Genomic DNA, 23,267 nt, shown 5'->3' on the forward strand with positions numbered 1-23,267 from the left:
TATTCGGAAATTGGCATCTTTTGAAATTTGTGTGAAATTGGCAAAATTGCTAAATTCTGACCACTGTACTGGATAGTTGAATTTCATAAATGAGTGGTTTCTTGCACCCATTCGATAGAAAAAATGGAGTTCTAGCGAAATATTCATGTTTTTTGTCGACTAGTACAGTGAAATTGGCCGAAAATGGGGCTCAAAGTGGGCAAAATCGCCGATGCGTAAACATCGCCGAGACCGCTAACTTTGCGAGAGCATAATTCCGTAAGTTTTCTATCAAATTTCAAACTTTTGGTGTCTTTATGATCGGGAAAAGATTCTCTATCTTTTCATAAGAGAAAATAATTTTTTTTTTTTTTTAAATTTGGCCGACCCTGAGAACGAGTTTCGGAGAGGGCCTGTCGACCCTCAAAGGGTTAAAGCTAGGCTGGCTAAGCTTATACTGTACTTTTGAACTATCAAAATACTGTTCATCTACATCAGTCCACTCTAAATCTAGATAATAGTGGTTTCGTAGATATTTTGCAATATTTTTTTCAGGACATTAACCCTTAAACTGTCCAAACGTAGATCTACATTTGCGTGCGTAGTGCTCTGAACGTAGATCTACGTTTTTTTTTACATGCTTTCATATGGAGAAAATAAAGGTCGGAGCACTATGCACGTGAACGTAGATCTACGTTTGGACAGTTTAAGGGTTAACAGTATAATAACATAAAGCCAGCATTCCTTCAGAATGCAGGCACTGTACTTTCCACCTTCAGTACTGAAGTCCACCTAACAAGTTTCCTTGAATCCTTTCATAAATGTTACCTTGCTCACTTTTCAACAGAACATCAAGACATAAAATCCACACATCTCCATTCACTCAGATCTAACATACACCTGCAAATGCACACACGCATGCTTGCTGGATGCTCAAGCCCCTAGCACTCAAAACCTCCTTTACCTTCTCCTTCCAACCTTCCTAAGTTGATCCCTACCCCACCATCCTTCCACTCTACATGTATATATATGATTTAACATTCTCTCACATAGCTAAAAGTATTTTTTGCACCTTAAGTCTTTCTCACACTAACCATTTTCCTAGGCTTGGCACATGTAGTAAATTGAAAAATAACCATAGTACAGTAGACCCTCAGTTATTGTAATTAATCCATTCCAGAGACTGTGACTGAAACCGAATGTGACGTTTTCTGAATTCATTTTCCACATAAGGAATAATGTACGTAAATCCAATTAATCCATTCCAGACACCCAAAAGTATTAAAAAATATTTTTTTTATATGAAATATACATTTACCTACACAGAAAACAATGAGACATGAAGAATAAAACAATAACAACATGACACTTACCTTTATTGAAGACTCTTCTTAGTGTATTGAAGACAGGAGAAGGGGAGAGGATGGAGAAATTACTGTTTGGAAGGGAAACCCCTTCCATAAAGACTTCAGGTACCAAGTCCTTTTCTGGGGTTATTTCCCTCGTTTGTTTTTTAAAACCACTAGGACTAGCTTGAGAGTCACTGGATCCCTGTCGCTCAAAAAAGTGTTCTAGAGAGGTCTGTTTCTGGCATATGTTAGGAATTGTGGCAGCGGCAGGGAGTGTGTTTGGAGTCAGGACAAGAAAGTCCTACAATATGACACTAATATCAACTCTACGGCTTGTTTATCTAGCACAGTTCATCTAGTATGACATAATAAACAATATTAATAACAGAAACATGATACAGTGGAACCTCGGTTATTGGCTATAATCTGTTCCAGAAGCTTGGCTAAAATCAAAATGGCTGGAAACCGAAATAATATTTCCCATGAGAATTAATGGAAATACAATTAATCCATTCCAGACAAAAATATTCACAAAAAAAAAAAAAATTATTTTTTTAACAATTATATATACGTATAAGTATTACATACCTTTACTGAAGACTAATGCTGGCTTCTGGAAGATAGGGAGGAGGAAAGAGGGAGGAGTTAGTGTTTGGAAGGGGAATTCCCCCCATAAAGACTTCAGGTACCAAGTCCTTATCCAGGGTTACCTCCCTTCTTTGTCTTTTAATGCCACTAGGACCAGCTTGAGAGTCACTGGACCCCTGTCGCACAGCAAATCTGTCCATAGAGGTCTGTTTCTTGCGTCTTTAAGATTTCCCTGAAGCAGGACAGGGTATTGTCACTGAATATGTTGCAGATATGGCTTGTTTCAGCTTGGTCAGGGTGATATTTCTTGACAGAAGCTTGCACCCTAGTCCACATTGCACACATCTCTTTAATCTCTGAAGAAGGCACCTTCTTCACTCCCTCTTCCTCCTCCTCTGAAGCAAGTTCCTCAGCTGTGGTCTGTTGCTGTTACAGATGAAGCTCTTGCAGCTCTTCAGTGGTTAACTCTTCCCTGTTGTCCTCCACCAACTCTTCCACATCCTGGCCACTCACCTCCTACCCCAGGGACTTCCCCAGTGCCACAGTAGAGTCCACAGGGTCAGGGTCACCCTCAAATCCTTCAAAAGCCCTCTCTTGGACACAACCTGGCCACAATTTTCTCTAAGCAGAGTTCAGTCCTGGAAGTCACTCCCTCCCAAGCCTTACCTGTAAGGCTTATGCAGTGGAGAATAGTGAAGTGATTCCTCCAGAACTCTCTTAGGATCAACTGAGTGTCTTGAGGTCATTTCAAAGCACTTTTGAAACATTGCTTTTGTGTAGTTTTCTGAGGTTAGAAATGACCTATTGGTCCATGGGCTGGAGGAGAGGAGTAGTGTTAGGAGGCAAGAACTTCACTGTGATGAAACTGAAGTCTCCAAACAATTGGTCTTCCAAGTCTGCAGGATGTGCAGGAGCATTGTCCAGTACCAGGAGGCACTCGAGTGGCAATTTCTTTTCCAGGAGGTAATTTTTCACACTTGGGCAAAACACATCATTAATCCACTCTTTGAAGATTTGCCTTGTGACCCATGCCTTATGATTAGCTTTACACATCACACACAATCTATTCTTGATGACATTGCTTTTCTTGAACACTAAGGAATTTTCTGAGTGATGCACCAGTAAAGGCTTCATTTTAAAATTCCCACTAGCATTACCACACAACAAAAGAGTAAGCCTGTCTTTCTTAGGCTTGTGTCCTGACAGTGCCTTTTCCTCCTGCATGATGTAGGTCCTGTTTGGCATTTTGGCATTATTATTCTCCCTTAATAACTCTAACAACATTGGAGGAGTCAGCTTCATGCTGTCCTTTTTCTATCGATTAATCGCTTAACTTACTTGCTACTGTTAATGCTACACTTTATCGCTGGCTGACGCTATAGCCTTTATCGACTCATGCTGCTTTAGTATCGTACATATCACAGAATCACTGAAGAAGGCACATTCTCCCCTTTCTCTCAGCCCTTTACCAAAGGGCTGGCTGACATTAGGAACTTCCTAGAGGCCCATGGTGGCTTATTTAGCAGTTGCAAGCAATAAAAAGAATGGAATAATACGAAATGTATCATATGAACATGCTGGATAGTGCTCACTGGCTGATAAACAATGGCTCACTGAGTGTCGAGCCGCTGTTGCCATGCCAACGCGTTCGGGATGAATGACTATTACTGAGCTCAGTGATGATCACCGAGCCAATATTTTGCCGAAAGAACATTACGATTTCCGAATATTATGAAATCTGATGACTACGATATCCGGGGGTCCACTGCATGTTATTCAAATTGTGCTCACTAGCTTTTCCAACTGAGATCTCTTTTAATTCTGGCCATTCTTATAAATGTCAGTATTAACCAGAATAGTGATATATTATAGAGGTATGGACTCTGAAATGCAGAAAGGACCCAAATCTAAATTAAAAAAATTAATGCGCAAACAAAAAATGCTATATTACGTATTTGCAAATTCGCAGGGCCTCTAGGAACATATCCTTATGTATTTGAGGGGCTGATTGTTTAAGTTGGACATGTCAGATATCCACTCTATCCAGAATTGATTGTATAGAGAATTAAGCTAATTTTCTTGAGAATTTGAATGGTTTTTGCTTTCCTATAGTATTGAATCAGTATTGGCCTATTTTAAATAATATAATGTGAGCATATGCCTTATTTTGTAAATGATTAATGGACAACTAATTAGTATATTTTCAGATCTTGAACTACTTCGACATCTTCTTCACATCAGTGTTCACGGTTGAAATCTTCTTGAAAGTTGTGTCCTATGGCTTCATCTTGCACAAAGGAGCCTTTCTTCGTTCTGCATTCAATGGCTTGGATCTCTTGGTTGTGGCTGTCTCTCTCATCTCATTTTCTTTCAAGTGAGTTAATTTAAAAACAATTTTTCCTGGCAGTTCACTGTGTGAATGTGTTGATGTATGTTAAATGTTACTCATGTTCTTGTAATGTTGAATGATTCTGTTTGTTCGAATATTTTGTGTGTTTGTACTTCATATATATATTTATTCCTACTTTTAAATATCGCTGACTCTCTTCATGTCCCTTCATTATTATTTTTCTTATGAGAAAGTAAATAAATATGACCTAATTTTATCTATATATACAAGAAATTCAGGGTTACTGTTTTTATGTGTCAGTGGTTTAATATGTACAGGTGAACAACATCTACAAGTTATTACAGTATTACATTAAAATTGCCAAATGGAAATGTGTGAAGATTTATATTATGTGTATTTCTGTGATCTCATAATTGTGTGCCTTTTAATGGTAGTTATATTCATGGCTTTCTTATCTCCACTTGTCCTCATTAAAGCATCTTCTACTCATTGAGTACCGGTAAGGTGCTATGTATCCCTTCTGGGTTTTGCAATTCCCTTCAAGTATTTTATTGATAATAAAAATAATTAAAATAATAATAATCATAATAATAATAGTAATAATTATTATTAGTAGTAGTACTCATTCAGCAGTACAGTTTTGTATTTGTCTATAGTCACTCCCAAAGTCTGTGTGTTTTCTCTGCCCCACATGTATGAGGAAATATTATGATAATTACATCATCACTGGGATGGGATGTATTTCAGTGCCAGGAATAAAAATGCCTTTAATGTATTGTTTCATTACAAAAAATGAGGGAAAGGGAAATAACTAAGGGTAATAGTTGTAAAGGAAAAAATACAGAATGTTTTTATGCAATGGTCAAGCCAGAATGTTACATATTAACACATCTCAAACTTTAATGAGCTGGGAAAAGGAGACTTTAATACATATTGAAAAAATAACTAAAATATAGCTAAAACCTTTGCATTTCAAAAAGATAACCACTTAAAAATTACTCCTTAACTGGAAAACTAAGTAATTAAGTATTCTCCAAAAGGGAAAATACCTATTCTTAATGTTTGGCATTGTTAATACTTCAAAAGATTGGCCATGTCTTTAGGTGCAGTATTATGATGATGTTTGACGTGAACTTAGAGCATTATCAGAGAGTTTGGAGGTCGTCATAAGCTAAGACAAAGAATAATGTACAAAATATTTAATATCAGATGAAGAGTTTCATCTGTGTACTTTACTGTTTGTCTTGTATAATACATTAGATATACAGTAATTCAGTAAACATTTTTTAAATTATGTATAAATAAATTCTAAACTTAAAGCACTAATAACCTTTACACCTCTAGGAAAATTTATGTTTATTTACAAGAAGTATAGCTCAAGTCAAACCTTACAATGAGCAGTGGAGTCACCAGCTGCAAGGGTAGTAGAGTACTGGGTATTCATGAATAAAATATGAGAAGAGAATGGAAACAAAATTTACCAGCATGTTACTTTTGCTTCTTCATGATGTTTCAACTTAAAATTGTTTGTGAATCTGAAATAGAGTAAATTGAGTAGTAAACAAAGTCTTTTCTGTATGAATATTTCTGTGTTCAGGTTTCAGTGAATCATGTATGAATAATAATCTCTTCATAATTATTTTCACTTTCCAATATTATGGACTTCCTTGCCACTTTTATACTCAGCTATTCCTTTCTGCCTTCTGTTGTCTCTTGTAAATGCCTTTTTCTTTTGTTGTTGTTGGGTTCATGCTGGCTGCCAGCACCAGTCTGTGATTTTGTCAGAAACATAAGTACCTTTTCACTTTTGTTCCCTAATTATACGAATTTCTGGTTGAAAATGAGAATTTATATATGTAATACAGGCTTTTACTTAGGGTCCTTCAGACTGAAGGACAATGATTGTCATATATATTTCATGGCTACATAGCTCTTGTCACTTGGGAGGGACCTGTTAACTACACAACTGATGTAGGAAAGATTCAAAACTGATTTGAATCTAATGGTAAGAGGAGTGATTGTTAGATGCTTGGAAAGTTCTTGGTAGTTCATTCACTGATTTCTTATAATGGTTTATGAACTATTGTAAACTACATCTGAATTCGTATCAAGTAAAAGAATGTAAATGTCCTTGGCATACCTCAGAAGGATTTTTAACAATTAATTATCTCTTGGTTCAATTTAGAGAAAGAAGATATTCATTAATGAATAACTACTCTGTTAACTCTAATCTTTCACATGCCCTCTTCCCTTTACATAGCCAAGTTCGGAGTCAGAAAGGAAGAGGTATCCCTTGACAACATTAAGGATTTATTGGATTTATTTGATCAAATTCCATGTGGTTTGGTTGTGTCTGGTTCTTTCACTTTTAGGCATATCTTTTAAAAGATCCACAATTTGTACTTAGGCCTGATGAACATTAAAAATAAAGTTGATACGTTTCTGAATTCACAAGACCCACCGATCATGAAACTCCTAAAGCAAATACAGCCTCTCCTCACTTAGCAATGTACAATGGGCCCCCGGATTACGTTGTCATTGGAATTCGTAATATTCGGAATAAGTAACACTTTTTTCGTCAAAATATTGGCTCGGTGATCGTCATTGAATTTGGTATTAATCATTCATCTCAAACATGTCCGCGCTGCCCGAGCGGTCCGACACACCATTTACAGCCAGTGTGCCATTGTTTATCAGCCAGTGAGGATGATCCCACACGTTCATACAATATATTTTGTATTATTCCATTCTTTTTAGTGCTTGCAACTGCTAAATAAGCCACCATGGGCCCAAAGAAAGCTTTTAATGCTGGCCCTTTGGTAAAGAGGGTGAGAAACACTATAGAATTTAAGAAAGAAATAATTGCAAAAAATGAAAGTGGAGTACATGTCGCAGAGCTGGCCAGGTTAAATAACAAAAAGGCACAATACCGTGACTGGAACGATACACAAATAACCCGCACATAAAAGAGAGAAGCTTACGACGACGTTTCGGTCCGACATGGACCATTGACAAGGTGACTTTGTCAATGGTCCAAGTCGGACCGAAACGTCGTCGTAAGCTTCTCTCTTTTATGTGCGGGTTATTTGTGTACTGGCCAGGTTGTATAGCAAATCCCATACAACCATCGCTTCTATTGTGGCCAAGAGAAAGGAAATCGAGGAAGCTGTTGTTGCGGAAGATGCAAATATGCTTACAAAACAGAGATCGCAATCACTGGAAGATGTGGAGACTTTGTTATTGGTGTGGATCAACGAGAAACAATTATCAGGAGCTAATGTTGTGCAGTCAAAAATTTGTGAAAAGGCAAGGCAGTTGCATGATGATCTAAAGAAAATGCCTGGAACTAGTGCTGATATTGGTGAATTTAAGGCCAGCAAAGGCTGGTTTGAGAGATTTAAGAATCATAGTGGCATACAGAGTGTGATAAGGCATGGTGAGGCTGCCAGTTCTGACAAAAAAGCAGCTGAAAAATATGTTCAGGAATTCAAGGGGTACATAGAGGCTGAAAAATTCAAACCCCAACAAATGTTCAATTGTGACAAAACAGGCCTCTTTTGGAAGAAAATGCCAAAGGGGACTTACATTACTCAGGAGAAAAAGGCACTCCCAGGACACAAGCCTATGAAAGACAGGCTAACTCATGTTTTGTAGTAATGCTAGTGGGGATTTCAAAGTGAAGCCTTTACTGGTGTATTACTGAAAATCTCAGAGTGTTCGAGAAAAACTGTCACCAAGAGTAAATTGTGTGTGATGTGGAAAGCAAACAGTAAGGCATGGGTCACTAAGGACATTTTCCTTGATTGGTTTAATGACATGTTTGGCCCCAGTGTGACGAAATACCTCGTGGAAAATAAATTGGAGCTCGTGGGCCTCCTGGTAAAGGACAGTGCTCCTGCTCATCCTCCAGACTTGGAAGAGCAGATGGTGCAGGAATTTTGTATCATCAAAGTGAAGTTCTTGCCCCCTAATACTACTCCTCTCATCCAGCCCATGGACCAGCAGATCATTTTAAATTTCAAAAAACTGTACACCAAAGCAGTGTTTCAAAAGTGCTTTGAGTGACCTCAGACACCGAATTGACCCTAAGAGAGTTCTGGAAAGATCACTTCAATATCTTCCATTGCATAAACCTTATAGCTTGGGAGGGAGTGACTTTCAGGACTTTGAACTCTGCTTGGAGAAAGTTGTGGCGACAATTTGTACAAGAGAGGGATTTTAAAGGGCTTGGGGCTGACCCTGAGGAGCCTTTGCCAGTTGTGGAAAGTATTGTGGCATTGGGGAATTCCATGGGTTGGATGTGAGTTTTGAGGATGTGGAAGAATTGGTGGAGGACCACAATGAAGAGCTAACCACTACAGAGCTCCAAGAGCTTCATCTGCAACAGCAACAGATCACAGCTCAGGAAATTGCTTCAGAGGAGGAGGAAGAGACATGGAGGAAGGTGCCTTCTTCAAATTTAAGGAGAGTTTTACAATGTGGACAGAGAAAGGCGCAAACATTTATGGATGAACATCACCCTGACAAAGCTGTTGCAGGCCGTGTTGGCAACATGTACAGTGACAATGTTGTGTCCCATTTTAGGGAAGTTTTAAAGAAACTCCAGATACAGACCCCTCTGGAACATTTTTTTGAGTGACCGGGGTCTAGTGACTCTCAAGCTGGTCCAAGTAGCATTAAAAAACAAAGAAGGGAAGTAACCCTGGAAAAGGACTGGGTACCTGAAGTCTCTATGAAAGGGGATTCCCCTTCCAAACAATAGTACACCTCCATCTTCTCCCCTCCTTCCATCTCATCACTCATCAGTAAGTCTTCAATAAAGGTAAGTGTCATTTTAGTATTGTTTTATTCTGCAAATATCATTGTTTTCTGTGTAGGGAAATGTATATTTCATGTAAATTTTTATTTTTTTAATACTTTTGGGTGTCAGGAAAGGATTAATTGGATTTCTATTATTTCTTTTGGGGAAAATTAATTCGGAATTCGTCAGATTCGGGTTTAGTCAGTCTCTCTGGAATGGATTAATTACAAAAACCAAGGGTCTACTGTACTTGTTTACAAATGACTCGAACTTACGACAGGCTCTCTGACCAGTATACATAACTAAATAATGTATATTAGAGCTAATTTCCTCTATTCTTTTTATTACAATATACAGTAAACTACTGTATAAACATTTAAAAATATACCAGAAATGTTATAAATTTTACAAAAGTGACATTAAAACATTATCAGAGATAGATGACACAAACCCATTACCATTATGGTATGCTCCTCACTTAGCGATGAACTCGTTTACTGACGTGGTCTTAGGAACGGATCTCCATCATGAAGTGAGGAGAGGCTGTACTCATTACTAACAAATGAATTTGGCTGTTCATATTGATGGCTTTGAGGGGACTTGAGCTAGAGTTCGTCACACCCACGCTAGCTGGAGATTTGTCTGTAAAAACTTGCATTTGTGGTCACAGTGATGCCTATGCTAACCTTCCTATGATGTAGAAATATACCTAGTTGGATGACTCTTATTGTGGCTAGCTGGTCCAGTGGCTAATGCGACGGTCTGGAGTTTTGAGACTCTCTGATCATGGGTTCTATCCCTACCTGTGGTATAGCTGTTCACTAGTTTGACCCTCTTGCACATGTTCCAGAGGACTTGGAAGCTCTATTGTTTTTATTTATTGTATTGCAGAGACAATTTTGCAGATAGATGGTGCAAATCAGACAAGTGATGAAAATAAGGCAATTACAGAGAGTAACTTTATAGTCATCCTTCTTGTGGAATTGGCTTCTTCTGTCAGTGATGGAAGCCTGTTCCACAGGTGAAATGTCTCAGTAAACTTCCTCTCTGCAATTGTGTGTTTCATCAGATGTAGGGTTTTGTTCAGGGTCTGAAATAAGAGATCTACACTTGTATTCCTACTGTTCATGCTTTCTACCCCTTAAATTTTATCATATGTTCAGTTAAACTATAAAATAAATTTCCTGTGTCAGTGCTAAGGTACTTTTGATTGTCTCAACTTCTGGTTTACTGCTTCCCTCACCATAATTCAAGGTGCTGGTGGTATGATTCTTACATGGTCCACCGAAACCAGAACACAAATTGCTATGCCTCAAGGTATGAAAAACTGAAATGTGTAAGGCTCTGTGAACCACAGAGACTGCTACTTCTCCATGTTCTTTTATTCTTTCTTGGGTTATGATGACTGGTGTTGGTTGCCAGTATGAATTTGACAATAATAAAAGAAAATGTTGATGAAGATAGGGAAGCTGTGATTTCCTGTATAGGGCAAGGAGGAATAACATCTTGTAGGAGTGAGGAAGAGCCAGTTGCGAGTGTGGGGGAAGTTCAAGTTTATGAGGCAGTGGGTAGAATGAAAGGGGGTAAGGCAGCTGGAATTTATGGGATAAAGATAGAAATCTTAAAAGCAGGTGGGAATATAGTTTTGGAGTGGTTGGTGCTTTTATTTAATAAATGTATGGAAGAGGGTAAGGTACCTAGGGATTATCAGAAAGCATGCATAGTTCCTTTGTATAAAGACAAAGGGAACAAGAGAGAGTGCAAATATTATAGGGGAATAAGTCTGTTGAGTATACTTGGTATAATGTATGGTAGTCATTATTGAAGGAATTAAGAGTAAGACGGAGAGTAGGATAGCAGATAAACAAGGAGACTTTAGGAAAGGTAGGGGGGGGTGTAGACCAAGTGTTTTCAGTGATACATATAGGTGAGCAGTATTTAGATAAGGGTAAAGAGGTTTTTGTGGCATTTATGGATTAGGAAAAGGTGTATGACAGGTTGGATAGGGATGCACTGTGGCAGATGTTGCAAACGTATGGAGTAGGAGGAAGGTTACTGAAAGCAGTGAAAGAGTTTTTATGAGGATAGTGAGGCTCAAGTTAGAGTATGTAGGAGAGAGGGAGATTATTTCCCAGTAAAAGTAGGCCTTAGACAAGGATGTGTGATGTCACTATGGTTCATTATATTTATAGATGGGGTTGTAGGAGAAGTGAATGCTTGGGTATTGGCAAGAGGTGTGGGGTTAAAAGATCATCTACCACAAAGTGGGAGTTGTCATAGTTGCTCTTTACTAATGACACTGTGCTTTTGGGAGATTCTGAAAAGAAGTTGCAGAGGTTGCTGGATGAGTTTGGTAAGGTAAGATAAGATTTCGTTCGGATTTTTAATCCCCGGAGGGTTAGCCACCCAGGATAACCCAAGAAAGTCAGTGAGTCATTGAGGACTGTCTAACTTATTTCCATTGGGGTCCTTAATCTTGTCCCCCAGGATGCGACCCACACCAGTCGACTAACACCCAGGTACCTATTTGCTGCTAGGTGAACAGGACAACAGGCGTAAGGAAACGTGTCGAAATGTTTCCACCCACCGGGAATCGAACCCGGGCCCTCCGTGTGTGAAGCGGGAGCTTTAGCCACCAGGCCACCGGGCCTGAATATAGGAAAGAGTAAGGTGATGAGGATAACAAACAAAAGTTAGGTGATGAAAGATTGGATATCAGATTGGAGGAACAGAGTATGGAGGACGTGAATGTATTCAGATATTTAGGAGTGGTTGTGTCAACAGATGGGTCTATGAAAGAGGAGGTGAATCATAGAATTGATGAGGGGAAAAAGGTGAGTGGTGCACTTAGGAGTCTGTGGAGATGAATAACTTTGTCCATGGAAGCAAAGAGGGGAATGTGTGAGAGTATAGTTATACCAATGCTCTTATATGGGTGTGAAACATGGGTGGTGAATATTACAACAAGAAGGCTGGAGGCAGTGGAGCTGTCACGTCTGAGGGCAGTGTGTGGTGTGAAAACGATGTAGAGAATTTGTAGTTTGGAAATTTGGAGGAGGTGTGTGATTACCAAAACTGTTATCCAACGGGCTGAGGAGGGGTTGTCGAGGTGGCTCGGACATGTAGAGAGGATGGAGCAAAATAGAATGACTTCGAGAGTGTATAAATCTGTAGTGGAGGGAAGGCGGGATAGGGGTCAGCCTAAGAAAGGTTGGAGGGAGAGGGGTAAAGGAGGTTTTGTGTGCGAGGGGCTTTGACTTAAACAAGCATGTGTGAGCGTGTTAGGAGTGAATGGAGACAAATGGTTTTTAAGACTTGACGTGCTGTTGGAGTGTCAGCAAGGTAACATTTATGGAGTCATGTAAACCAGCAGGCTGGACTTGAGTCCTAGAGATGGGTAGTACAGTGTATGCACTCTGGAGGAGGTGTGTTATTGTTGCAGTTTTATAACTGTAGTGTAAGTGTGCCTCTGGCAAGACAGTGATGGAGTGAATGATGAAAGTTTATCTTTTATGGGCCACCCTGCTTGGGTTGGAGAAGGCCAATGTGTTAATAAAATAAAAAAAAAAGAAAATGGAAGCATAAGGCAATAACTAAGCAATAAGTGGAGAGGAAGCTCATAATACTAGTAAATATAGGTACATGCATTTACTGAGAGGATATTCCTAGGTCATTTATTCACCCTTATAGGGAGAGTAGGTTTTCATACTGCAAAAGATAGTAAAATAAATGCATTTATTTGTCGCAGGCTACAACTGCAGTATAGCTAATATCATATCTTTTGCTAGATATATTTGTGATGAATATGCATAACAAATATAAATCTGGAAGGCATATTACAGTATCACAGTGGAGAAATTCTCTTAAAGCTGCAAGCGAGATTAGGCATATTTTTGTGGAAAGATGTGAAACAAATACTAGCATGTTGAAATAAAATATGTATTTATTTTGCTAGTAAAGTAACATTTTCGTACTATGGAATGAAGAGAGTAGTGTTGAATTATGCACATAACCAAAATTTATCTATTATTTTACAACAACATAAATGTACCTAATTTGAACTTTTTGTTGTTGTTATTATTGTTGTAAAATAATATGAAAGAGTTGTTTGCTAACTATAAACAACTTGCAATATAATTTATTTGCTGTCTAAAGATTATTTATCTGTGTATGAAATTTTTAAGAGGTCCCTGCAGTTTTTTCAAAAATTTTTACCCTATTCATTGTTTTCTACTTTCGATATAAAATTGCATATTTGATATTATAAAGAATAATCAAATGTTTGGAGGCATAGTTATATTCCTTGACCCTAGTTATTAGAGCCCATTTTTTTTTAAATATTTTTGAATTAGAAATGAAGCAGATTAACATTAGAATAATGTTCTTCCCCTGGACCTCTAGTATTGATCACTTGATGGAAATGCTGTAGTTGAACAAGAAGAGATTCCTACAGAGTATGGTCAAAGCATATTACATTTCTGTATAATTTTAACATACTGTCACTGGCTAGACTTCAACCATAATTTTCTTATGTTTCCTTCATGCAAGATTACATGTAGTTTTGATTTATCACCCTGTGTAAAGCACATTAATAACTGATAAACCCTCTTTAACTCTCCTCCTAAACCTACTCTGACATTTGATTATTTTTATTGCATTTTCAAATGATTTAGTTAATTAGTTATGGATCTCTTTCTCTAGCTGTGTTCCCAAATCTTCTATACCATTATGAATTTTCAAGTTTTTAGCTGCTTGCCATTTATTGTGATATTTTCCAAACCTTACAAGGCGTCTGTAAGTAGAATTCTGACCGTTGAAATGCAATTCATATTTTATGAAATTTGATTTTAGACGCATAGTGCAAGATAAATATATTTTATTTTTACAAAGAATAAAGACTGATTTAGATGCGTAGTGCAAGACAGTACATAAGCCAGAGTTTTGTAGATTTTTATTTATTTTTTTTTTTTTTACATGCCTTTGTGTGTTTCAGTGGTGGACTGTACTGTAGAATTGACAAGAAATAATTGCAAATGGTTGTATCATCATATGCCATGCTGTCTGTTGGTGTGTAAATTATTTAGGCTCTCAGCTGTCTTAGTGTGTAAATAATATATTATTAGTGTATATACTATCACTACACTGGTATCAGGAATGTTAAAATTATTTTACCAATTCTGTTGCCGCATATACTGTTCTTTCTTCTGTAGTTGTCTTGGTGAGTTATAGTACCAGCATTCCTACTTAGGTTTTGATTTTTTTTTTTTTTTTTTGTATATTTTTTATTTATTTATTTATTTATTTATTTATTTTTTTTTTTTTTGGTATTTTTTGGAAAATGCATTTTTTAGGTTTTGTCTGTGATTTAGTTTTTTTTTTGTGCCCTCTGTATTTTCCTACATACCAGTTAAATTGTCACTGATACTTTTATTAACTTAACTTTCACTTTAATTATTTTGATAAGGTTGTGAAAGCCTTTTTCCCTTTCTCTCTCTTACTTCTGCATTAATTAATTGTCAGTTAAGTGACCTTTGATTCTCCATAATATTATTCAGTGTTGCCAATGTATTTAAATTTTGCTACAAATTAACTTCATAGTTTAAACATTAATTTTAGATCAGTCATATCCAATGAGGTATCTATCATTTATGTTTGTAAAATAAAATTGCCTTTATTAACAGAGATAAGATATGTTAGTATTTTATGCCTTAGTGACATTATTCAGTTAGCCCTTTCTACTGTCTTCCTTGGCAACACTGTAAATACACAGTAGTAACCCCGCCTCTCATATATGTTTCCGCTGTGACGCGGATGACTAACATGTGTTCTCCCCTTCTCTTCCCTCCCCCGTACTGTGTGGCAGCCGCGACCTCACCACCAGGTATTTGTGTACCCTCAGGTTCCCTCCCCTAATCCTCTAGTTGCCATGGTGATGCCCTTCCCCTTCCCATGAACATGTCTTGTAATAAACAGTTTAATGCATTGTCCTTTCCAGGAGTAAAAATTTTACCTCTCACGGGGTTAAAACTGCACCAAATGGCATGTCCTGAATGCTCTTCCAAATACAATATCTGCCTCTTTGTGACTCTTCAAGTGATGATGGCTTTAGACCGTATTGTAAAATAGGCTCAGAATCCTTTGGTAGTTTGTAGATTATGAGCTGTGAAGAACTGTCTGAGTGCCATTCCACTTGTGATGTCACTTAAAATTTTCCTTGCAATATTTGCATTTCTGTTGCCTGGAGTCTCGCTGAGCTTGTATAGTATTTAATCTATTTGAGCAAACTGGCTTACAGGTACATTAGTAGATTTAAGTTTAGATACATTTCTCAATGAAACTCAGGAAACTGTTATATACTGTATTTAGTATATACTGCCCAAAATGCTGCAGAAATAGATATTTTGACAATGAATGTTTTGCAGGCTAGTAATGTTTTTAGAAATATTCGTAAACACATAGCATTGCTTAGATACAAATGAGGAGAGAGCATTATATTGGGTCAGCATGTGTCTTTACTGTAGAGTACGAGTAGATGGAGAGAAGCCTGGGATCAGATGTTGGCTGCATGAAAAGCTCTTAAGTGAATGTCATTAGTGATGATACAGGAATGAATGAATAAATATGGATATATATGCTTTTATTTTTTCTTTATATGAGCATAGTGTGCTTGGATTAAGGTGTGATGAACACTGATGAAAAGTGAAAACCCACTTTGACAGAAAAATGAATCACATGTAAAAGAAATCTGTATATTTTGGTTCCAATCAGAGATCTGCTGAATAGGGTCTCTTACCAAAGCTAAAATACACAGATCTTTACTATCTGTGTTTAGTTTTTCTGTCAGAATAGTTTCTCATTTTAAATGAGCTTAGAGTATTAAGCAAGAAACTCCTTATTTATGTAGATAATGTATTCATAAAGTCACACATAGATATGCTAGTATAATGTGTACACTGTTGTAAAATAGCAGAAGTCTGAAATACCCATGAATGAATTTTCACCTATGTATTGCACAGCTACATGATAAAACAGGATGAATTTAAGGGGTTATCACAAGTCATAACTTTGCTTAGAAAATTAATGTAATAATATTATTGCATGTGATTGCTATACTGGATTATGAAGTCAGCTTGTGTTGACTCATGTGTCTGTCATTCAGAAAAACTGTTAAGCCAAGATATACTACTTCTAGTTGCTTAGTTTGTGTCTAAGTTAACAGACCTGTTTATTACCAAAATCTTTATGCAGTTGAACATAATGCCAATGTTTTAGGTAAAAAATGTACAATACTGTTATTAATACAGTAAACATTTATAATTTATTTTGTTAGGTGTCTAAGCCTTTGGTGAAATAGCCAATAAAGAAACAAATATTTTATTTACTAATGGGAATAAAAGGTAAGTTCCTGGTGTACATTCAACCCACCTACATAATGTTCTAATAAAAGTTTTTACAGTCAGTTTATACAGAACAGTAGGGGTCCCACTTATATGGCAGGTTAGGTTCCAGGCTACCTCTGTAAAGCAGAAATCACTGTAAAGTGGAACGCCCTTTTTTTTTCACTTATAAATGCATATAAATACTAGATAACAAGTTTAAACTAACATATATTAAGTTAGCAATAGAACTAGGCATGAACAAACAATAAAAAAGTAAAATATTCATATAGTACACTCATTACTTACCTTAAAATATTTGTAGTCTTAATGTAGGGTCAGAGGTAAGTAAATGAGATAAAACAAATAAATGAGAGAAAGAGAGAATGAGTACATGAGAGAGGACAGGCACAGAGTTATGTAAACAAACCAGGCGGGCGTGAGTCTTGTAAATAAACCAGGCGAATGCGTCTGGTTTGTGTACAAGTTACAATGTGTACAAGTTGTCTCCACATTGATGCAGTAGAATAAATAAAGAGCAACACTCCCATTCTCATGTAACACCATTTTTAGAAGAAATGACACTCTGAACGAAGGCATATGAAAGGAATAATTTTCTATAGTTACTCCCAGTAACACATTTTCTCTGATATTGGACTTGAGAAAACGTTATTCTTGCCGACACTCCTACAAGTCGTCTGGCTACCACATCTCATATTTATGTTAATTTATTCTACTGTGGGGTGTATTTATCATGTTTATGTGTTACGTATCGTGTTTATTATATAATTTTGAAAAAAATATCATAGATGGATTAATGAAAATGTGTATATTAACCCTTTGAGGGTCCGTCCCGTAGATCTACGGCTTTACGTTCAGGGTCCAAACCGTAGATCTACGTCATGACCTCAGCTCACTCTGATAAACTGTGAGTGGTACATTTGGGCCTAGATATGAGAGAATACATCTATGTGGTATGTGTGCACCACATAAAACAGATCCTGCAGCACGCTGTGTATAATGAGAGAAAAAAACTGAAATCATGATTTTTCGATTAAAATAGCGACTTTGCAGTGTTTTTTCGTATGTTTTTTATAGTTCTATTTGCGATTTCTTGGTCTCATTTGATAGAATGGAAGACATATTACAGAAATATAGATGATTTTGATTGGTTTTCGCACTGGAAATGGCTTGAAACTGAGCTCAAAGTAGCAGAAATGTTAAATTTTTGCCGATATTCAAGAGTAAACAAACGACCTCACACGTCTAATACACGCCAGCTGGTGGGTCTAATATGCATTCACAAATATGGTGATGATATTTATACAATTATTACAGTATTGCATAACAGTAAATCTTCTATTTTTTGGTGTGAATAAAAATTCATTATGTGAATAAAAAATCAAATTGGAATTTATTTGTAAAGCCTCAAAACTTAACTAATGAACAGAGGAAATGTTAGTTTAGTTCCAGGAATACCTGCATTGTTTATTCTGGACCCTATTTTGAAATTGGAATATTTTGAACTTTGTTTTAAATTGGTCAAATTAACAATTTCCGATCACTTTAATTTGTAGTTGAAACAGTTGACTTGACGATTTCTTGTGCTCAATCGATAGAATAGAAGCAATACTAGTGAAATAGCTAAGAATTTGGTTGACTGGAATAATGTAATTGGCCTAAAATGGGAGTCAAAGTCGGCAAAATCGCCGATTCGTAAATATCGCTGACACATCAAAATTCGCGAGAGCATAATTTCGTCAATTTTCCATCAAATTTCGTACTTTTTGTTTTATTACCTTCACAAAAAGATTCTCTACCATTTCATAAGAAAAAATAATTTTTTTTTTTGAAAATTCTTGGACACTGGGGCACCACTTCAGATTTGGGCCTTGGACCCTGAAGGGGTTAATGTAATATACGACATTTAGTGAGACTCGGTGATTATTATTATTATCATTACTAATATGGTGTCTTGAGACATAAGACACTCTTACTGATTTTAAAGTGTACCTGCACACCAGCATAGTAAGTACAGTGGACCCCCAGTATACAATATTAATCCGTTCCTGAGAGCTCATCGTATGCCAAAATTATCGGAAGGCGAATTAATTTTCCCCATAAGAAATAATGGAAGTCAAATTAATCCGTGCAAGACACCCAAAAGTAGTATGAAAAAAACCGTTTTACCACATGAAATATTAAGTTTGATGCACACAAACTGAAGAAGACATGCACAGTTAGTAGTACTCTGCTAGCAATAGAATACATGACACTTACCTTTAATGAAGATCTGGTGATGATTGATGGGATGGGAGGAGGGGAGAGTGTTGAAGTTGTTAATGTTTAGAAGGGGAATCCCCTTCCATTAGGACTTAAGGTAGCAAGTCCTTTTCCAGGGTTACTTCCCTGCTTCTTTTAATGCCACTAGGGCCGGCTTGAGAGTCACTGGACCTCTGTCACACAACAAATCTGTCCATAGAGGTCTGTACCTCCCGTTTCTTTAAGATTTGTCTAAAATGGGCCACAACATTGTCATTGTAATAGTCACCAGCACGGCTTGCAGTAGCTGTGTTAGGGTGATTTTCATCCATAAAGGTTTGCAGTTCAACCCACTTTGCGCACATTTCCTTAATTTTTGAAGTAGGCACAATGGATTCCACAACTGGCATAGGCTTCTCAGGGTTAGCCCCAAACCCTTCAAAATCTTTCTTAATTTCCGTACTAATTCTCACCCTTTTTACCACAGGGTTGGCACTAGAAGCTTTCTTGGGGCCCATGGTGACTTATTTTGCAGAAACAAGCACCAAAAACACTGTGATAATATGGAATGTACCGAATGTATGCTTAGATGCGAGCACACTGGCTGGCTTGTAAACACTGGCACGCACAGGGCAGTTCAGGCCACATGTGGACGCATCCCAGACGAATCGCGTGTGGTGAGTTTTTTAACGAGTGGCGAGGCAAAATTTTTGCGTTAAAATGTATCGTATACCGGATTTAACGTATACCGATGCCATCATATGCCGGGGGTCCCCTGTACATTTAGGTACAGGTATACATAAGTATAATTATCAGAGTATATATAAAATATGAAATAACTTTTAAAACTTGAAATTTTGGAAAGTTTCCAGACATAATGGAGAAAGGCAGTGCTCACAGAGCTCACGGAGAATGTAAACAAACCGGGTGGGGTGCGGTGACTATATTAGAAAATCATGTGAGGGGAGCTATATAGCAAGTTTTGGTCGTAATTTGAAATGTCCGTATTAGCGAAATGCCATAAAGCGAAATGCCGTAAAGCGGGGCCCTACTGTATCTGCAAAATTATTTAGGAGTGGTTGTGTCAACAGATGAGTCTATGAAAGAGGAGGTGAATCATAGAATTGATGAGGGGAAAAAGGTGAGTGGTGCACTTAGGAGTCTGTGGAGATGAATAACTTTGTCCATGGAAGCAAAGAGGGGAATGTATGAGAGTATAGTTATACCAAAGCTCTTATATGGGTGTGAAACATGGGTGGTGAATGTTACAACAAGAAGGCTGGAGGCAGTGGAGATGTCACATCTGAGGGCAGTGTGTGGTGTAAAAATGATGCAGAGAATTTGTAGTTTGGAAATTAGGAGGAGGTGTGTGATTACCAAAACTGTTATCCAACGGGCTGAGGAGGGGTTGTTGAGGTGGCTCGGACACGTTGAGAGGATGGAGTAAAATAGAATGACTTCGAGAGTGTATAAATCTGTAGTGGAGGGAAGGCGGGGTAGGGGTCAGCCAAAGAAAGGTTGGAGGGAGAGGGGTAAAGGAGGTTTTGTGTGCGAGGGGGCTTTGACTTAAACAAGCATGTGTGAGCGTGTTAGGAGTGAATGGAGACAAATAGTTTTTAAGACTTGACATGCTGTTGGAATGTAAACAAACCGGGTGGGATGCGGTGACTATATTAGAAAATCATGTGAGGGGGAGCTATATAGCAAGTTTTTGTCGTAATTTGAAATGTCCGTATTAGCGAAACGCCATAAAGCGAAATGCCGTAAAGCAGGGCCCTACTGTATCTGCAAAATTGAGAATTCATCAAGCTTTTCAAGAAGCATTAGTTCTAAATCTTTGAGTACATAATATAATATAATGGTGGGAGCATAATGTAATGGTAACTGTCAACCACTTACATCTACTCAACCAATTTTCAGAGACAAATTCTTATGTGGTGCAGTTGCATTGCACTTTGTTTAATTCTTCAAGGTTTTCTTCAATATTGACTCTGTGGTTACCATTTTTATTTTGTGGGAATTTGCCATTTCCTGGGTAGTACTCAGATTATTATTATGCCCATTTAGAAATATTCTCCCTTAGTGTGGCATCATGCTTTGAGCATGATCTGGCAGCACCCAGATAAGGGTTCTGTAGTAGAAATTAAAATATATAGTATCAATTACTGCCTCTCATAGTCCCAGGAAGTACTGGGATGCTCTGTTAGGACCTCATTCACCTCAACCTAAGTGCACATTCTCTGAATGTGTTAGCAGCAGGTACCAGCTGAGGCTCAAGTTCCCCACTCCAGTCCAGTTGTCATCCTCATTCCTTGGCACATGGTTCTTACCTTTGCTTTTGCCAGTGATGCATTTGGCTGAATCATGCAGACTCTTGTCTTCAAGATACGTATGTGATATTTTCTGCTGCTTTTCCTGATTATCTTTGGTGGATGGCTATTTTCTTTGTTAGACATATGAGACTTGTGATTTCCATGATTAGTACTGGCATGCTTGTTAGGCCTGCTAAATTCTGTACAGTATAGGGATTCTTATGTATGCATAACATATTTAATCCCTTTCATGTGGGCCCCATTGTGTTAAGGTATGTCACGCCTTTCTCATTGGCCCAAAAGACAGCCGCATCTTTTGTCGTTGTATCTACTGTTAACTCGGTAGTTGTCTAGTGACAACAGCTCGTGTGATTAGTATGTTTTTTGTAACATTATTTCTTGCCTTCAAGTTTCCAGGCACCCTTTTCCTGTTGCTACTCTTCTTGTCCCTCTGCTAGTTGGAGGTCCTTCTTCACAGGTTCATTCCAAAGGTATCCCCACTACATCTCTCAAGTGTTTCACCTGTGTGTGGCCAGTTTAACCCGTAAATGGTCCAAACGTACATATACATTTTTCAACATTTGAAAGTATGTAAAAAAAGTAGATCTTCTTTTTGTTTTTTACATTTGAAAATGTGTAAAAAAACTTTGATCTACTTTTTTTTTTTTTATTTTTTTTTATTATCACACCGGCCGATTCCCACCAAGGCAGGGTGGCCCGAAAAAGAAAAACTTTCACCATCATTCACTCCATCACTGTCTTGCCAGAAGGGTGCTTTACACTACAGTTTTTAAACTGCAACATTAACACCCCTCCTTCAGAGTGCAGGCACTGTACTTCCCATCTCCAGGACTCAAGTCCGGCCTGCTGGTTTCCCTGAATCCCTTCATAAATGTTACTTTGCTCACACTCCAACAGCACGTCAAGTATTAAAAACCATTTGTCTCCATTCACTCCTATCAAACACGCTCACGCATGCCTGCTGGAAGTCCAAGCCCCTCGCACACAAAACCTCCTTTACCCCCTCCCTCCAACCCTTCCTAGGCCGACCCCTACCCCGCCTTCCTTCCACTACAGACTGATACACTCTTGAAGTCATTCTGTTTCGCTCCATTCTCTCTACATGTCCGAACCACCTCAACAACCCTTCCTCAGCCCTCTGGACAACAGTTTTGGTAATCCCGCACCTCCTCCTAACTTCCAAACTACGAATTCTCTGCATTATATTCACACCACACATTGCCCTCAGACATGACATCTCCACTGCCTCCAGCCTTCTCCTCGCTGCAACATTCATCACCCACGCTTCACACCCATATAAGAGCGTTGGTAAAACTATACTCTCATACATTCCCCTCTTTGCCTCCAAGGACAAAGTTCTTTGTCTCCACAGACTCCTAAGTGCACCACTCACTCTTTTTCCCTCATCAATTCTATGATTCACCTCATCTTTCATAGACCCATCCGCTGACACGTCCACTCCCAAATATCTGAATACGTTCACCTCCTCCATACTCTCTCCCTCCAATCTGATATTCAATCTTTCATCACCTAATCTTTTTGTTATCCTCATAACCTTACTCTTTCCTGTATTCACCTTTAATTTTCTTCTTTTGCACACCCTACCAAATTCATCCACCAATCTCTGCAACTTCTCTTCAGAATCTCCCAAGAGCACAGTGTCATCAGCAAAGAGCAGCTGTGACAACTCCCACTTTGTGTGTGATTCTTTATCTTTTAACTCCACGCCTCTTGCCAAGACCCTCGCATTTACTTCTCTTACAACCCCATCTATAAATATATTAAACAACCACGGTGACATCACACATCCTTGTCTAAGGCCTACTTTTACTGGGAAAAAAATTCCCTCTTTCCTACATACTCTAACTTGAGCCTCACTATCCTCGTAAAAACTCTTCACTGCTTTCAGTAACCTACCTCCTACACCATACACTTGCAACATCTGCCACATTGCCCCCCTATCCACCCTGTCATACGCCTTTTCCAAATCCATAAATGCCACAAAGACCTCTTTAGCCTTATCTAAATACTGTTCACTTATATGTTTCACTGTAAACACCTGGTCCACACACAGATCTACTTTTGTAGCACTACACATGTGAACGTAGATCTGCTTGGACCGTTTACGGGTTAATATCCACTGAACATCAGTGGAGTCCCTTAGATGATGCCTTTGCTCTCCTCATTCTTTAGGATGATCTAACTCTTTTGAGGGTGTTTCCTTATTCA

General features: G+C 38.0%; 1 protein-coding gene across 15 annotated transcripts in view; it reads left to right on the forward strand.

The window, feature by feature from the left end:
• The window catches only part of LOC128700135 (Ca[2+]-channel protein alpha[[1]] subunit D), a gene marked incomplete at its 5' end in the record, with an annotated part of 794,286 nt that overhangs the window by 290,538 nt on the left and 480,481 nt on the right, over positions 1-23,267 (forward strand). For 12 of the 15 annotated variants that reach the window (XM_070100780.1, XM_070100771.1, XM_070100781.1 and 9 more), the window contains 2 exon segments: positions 4,124-4,290; positions 14,931-14,948. In XM_070100780.1, coding sequence (XP_069956881.1) covers positions 4,124-4,290; positions 14,931-14,948 — 185 coding nt within the window. 15 annotated transcript variants of the gene reach the window in all.

Source organism: Cherax quadricarinatus, chromosome 74 (assembly GCF_038502225.1).
Source record: "Cherax quadricarinatus isolate ZL_2023a chromosome 74, ASM3850222v1, whole genome shotgun sequence".
In the NCBI taxonomy this organism is placed as follows: domain Eukaryota; kingdom Metazoa; phylum Arthropoda; class Malacostraca; order Decapoda; family Parastacidae; genus Cherax; species Cherax quadricarinatus.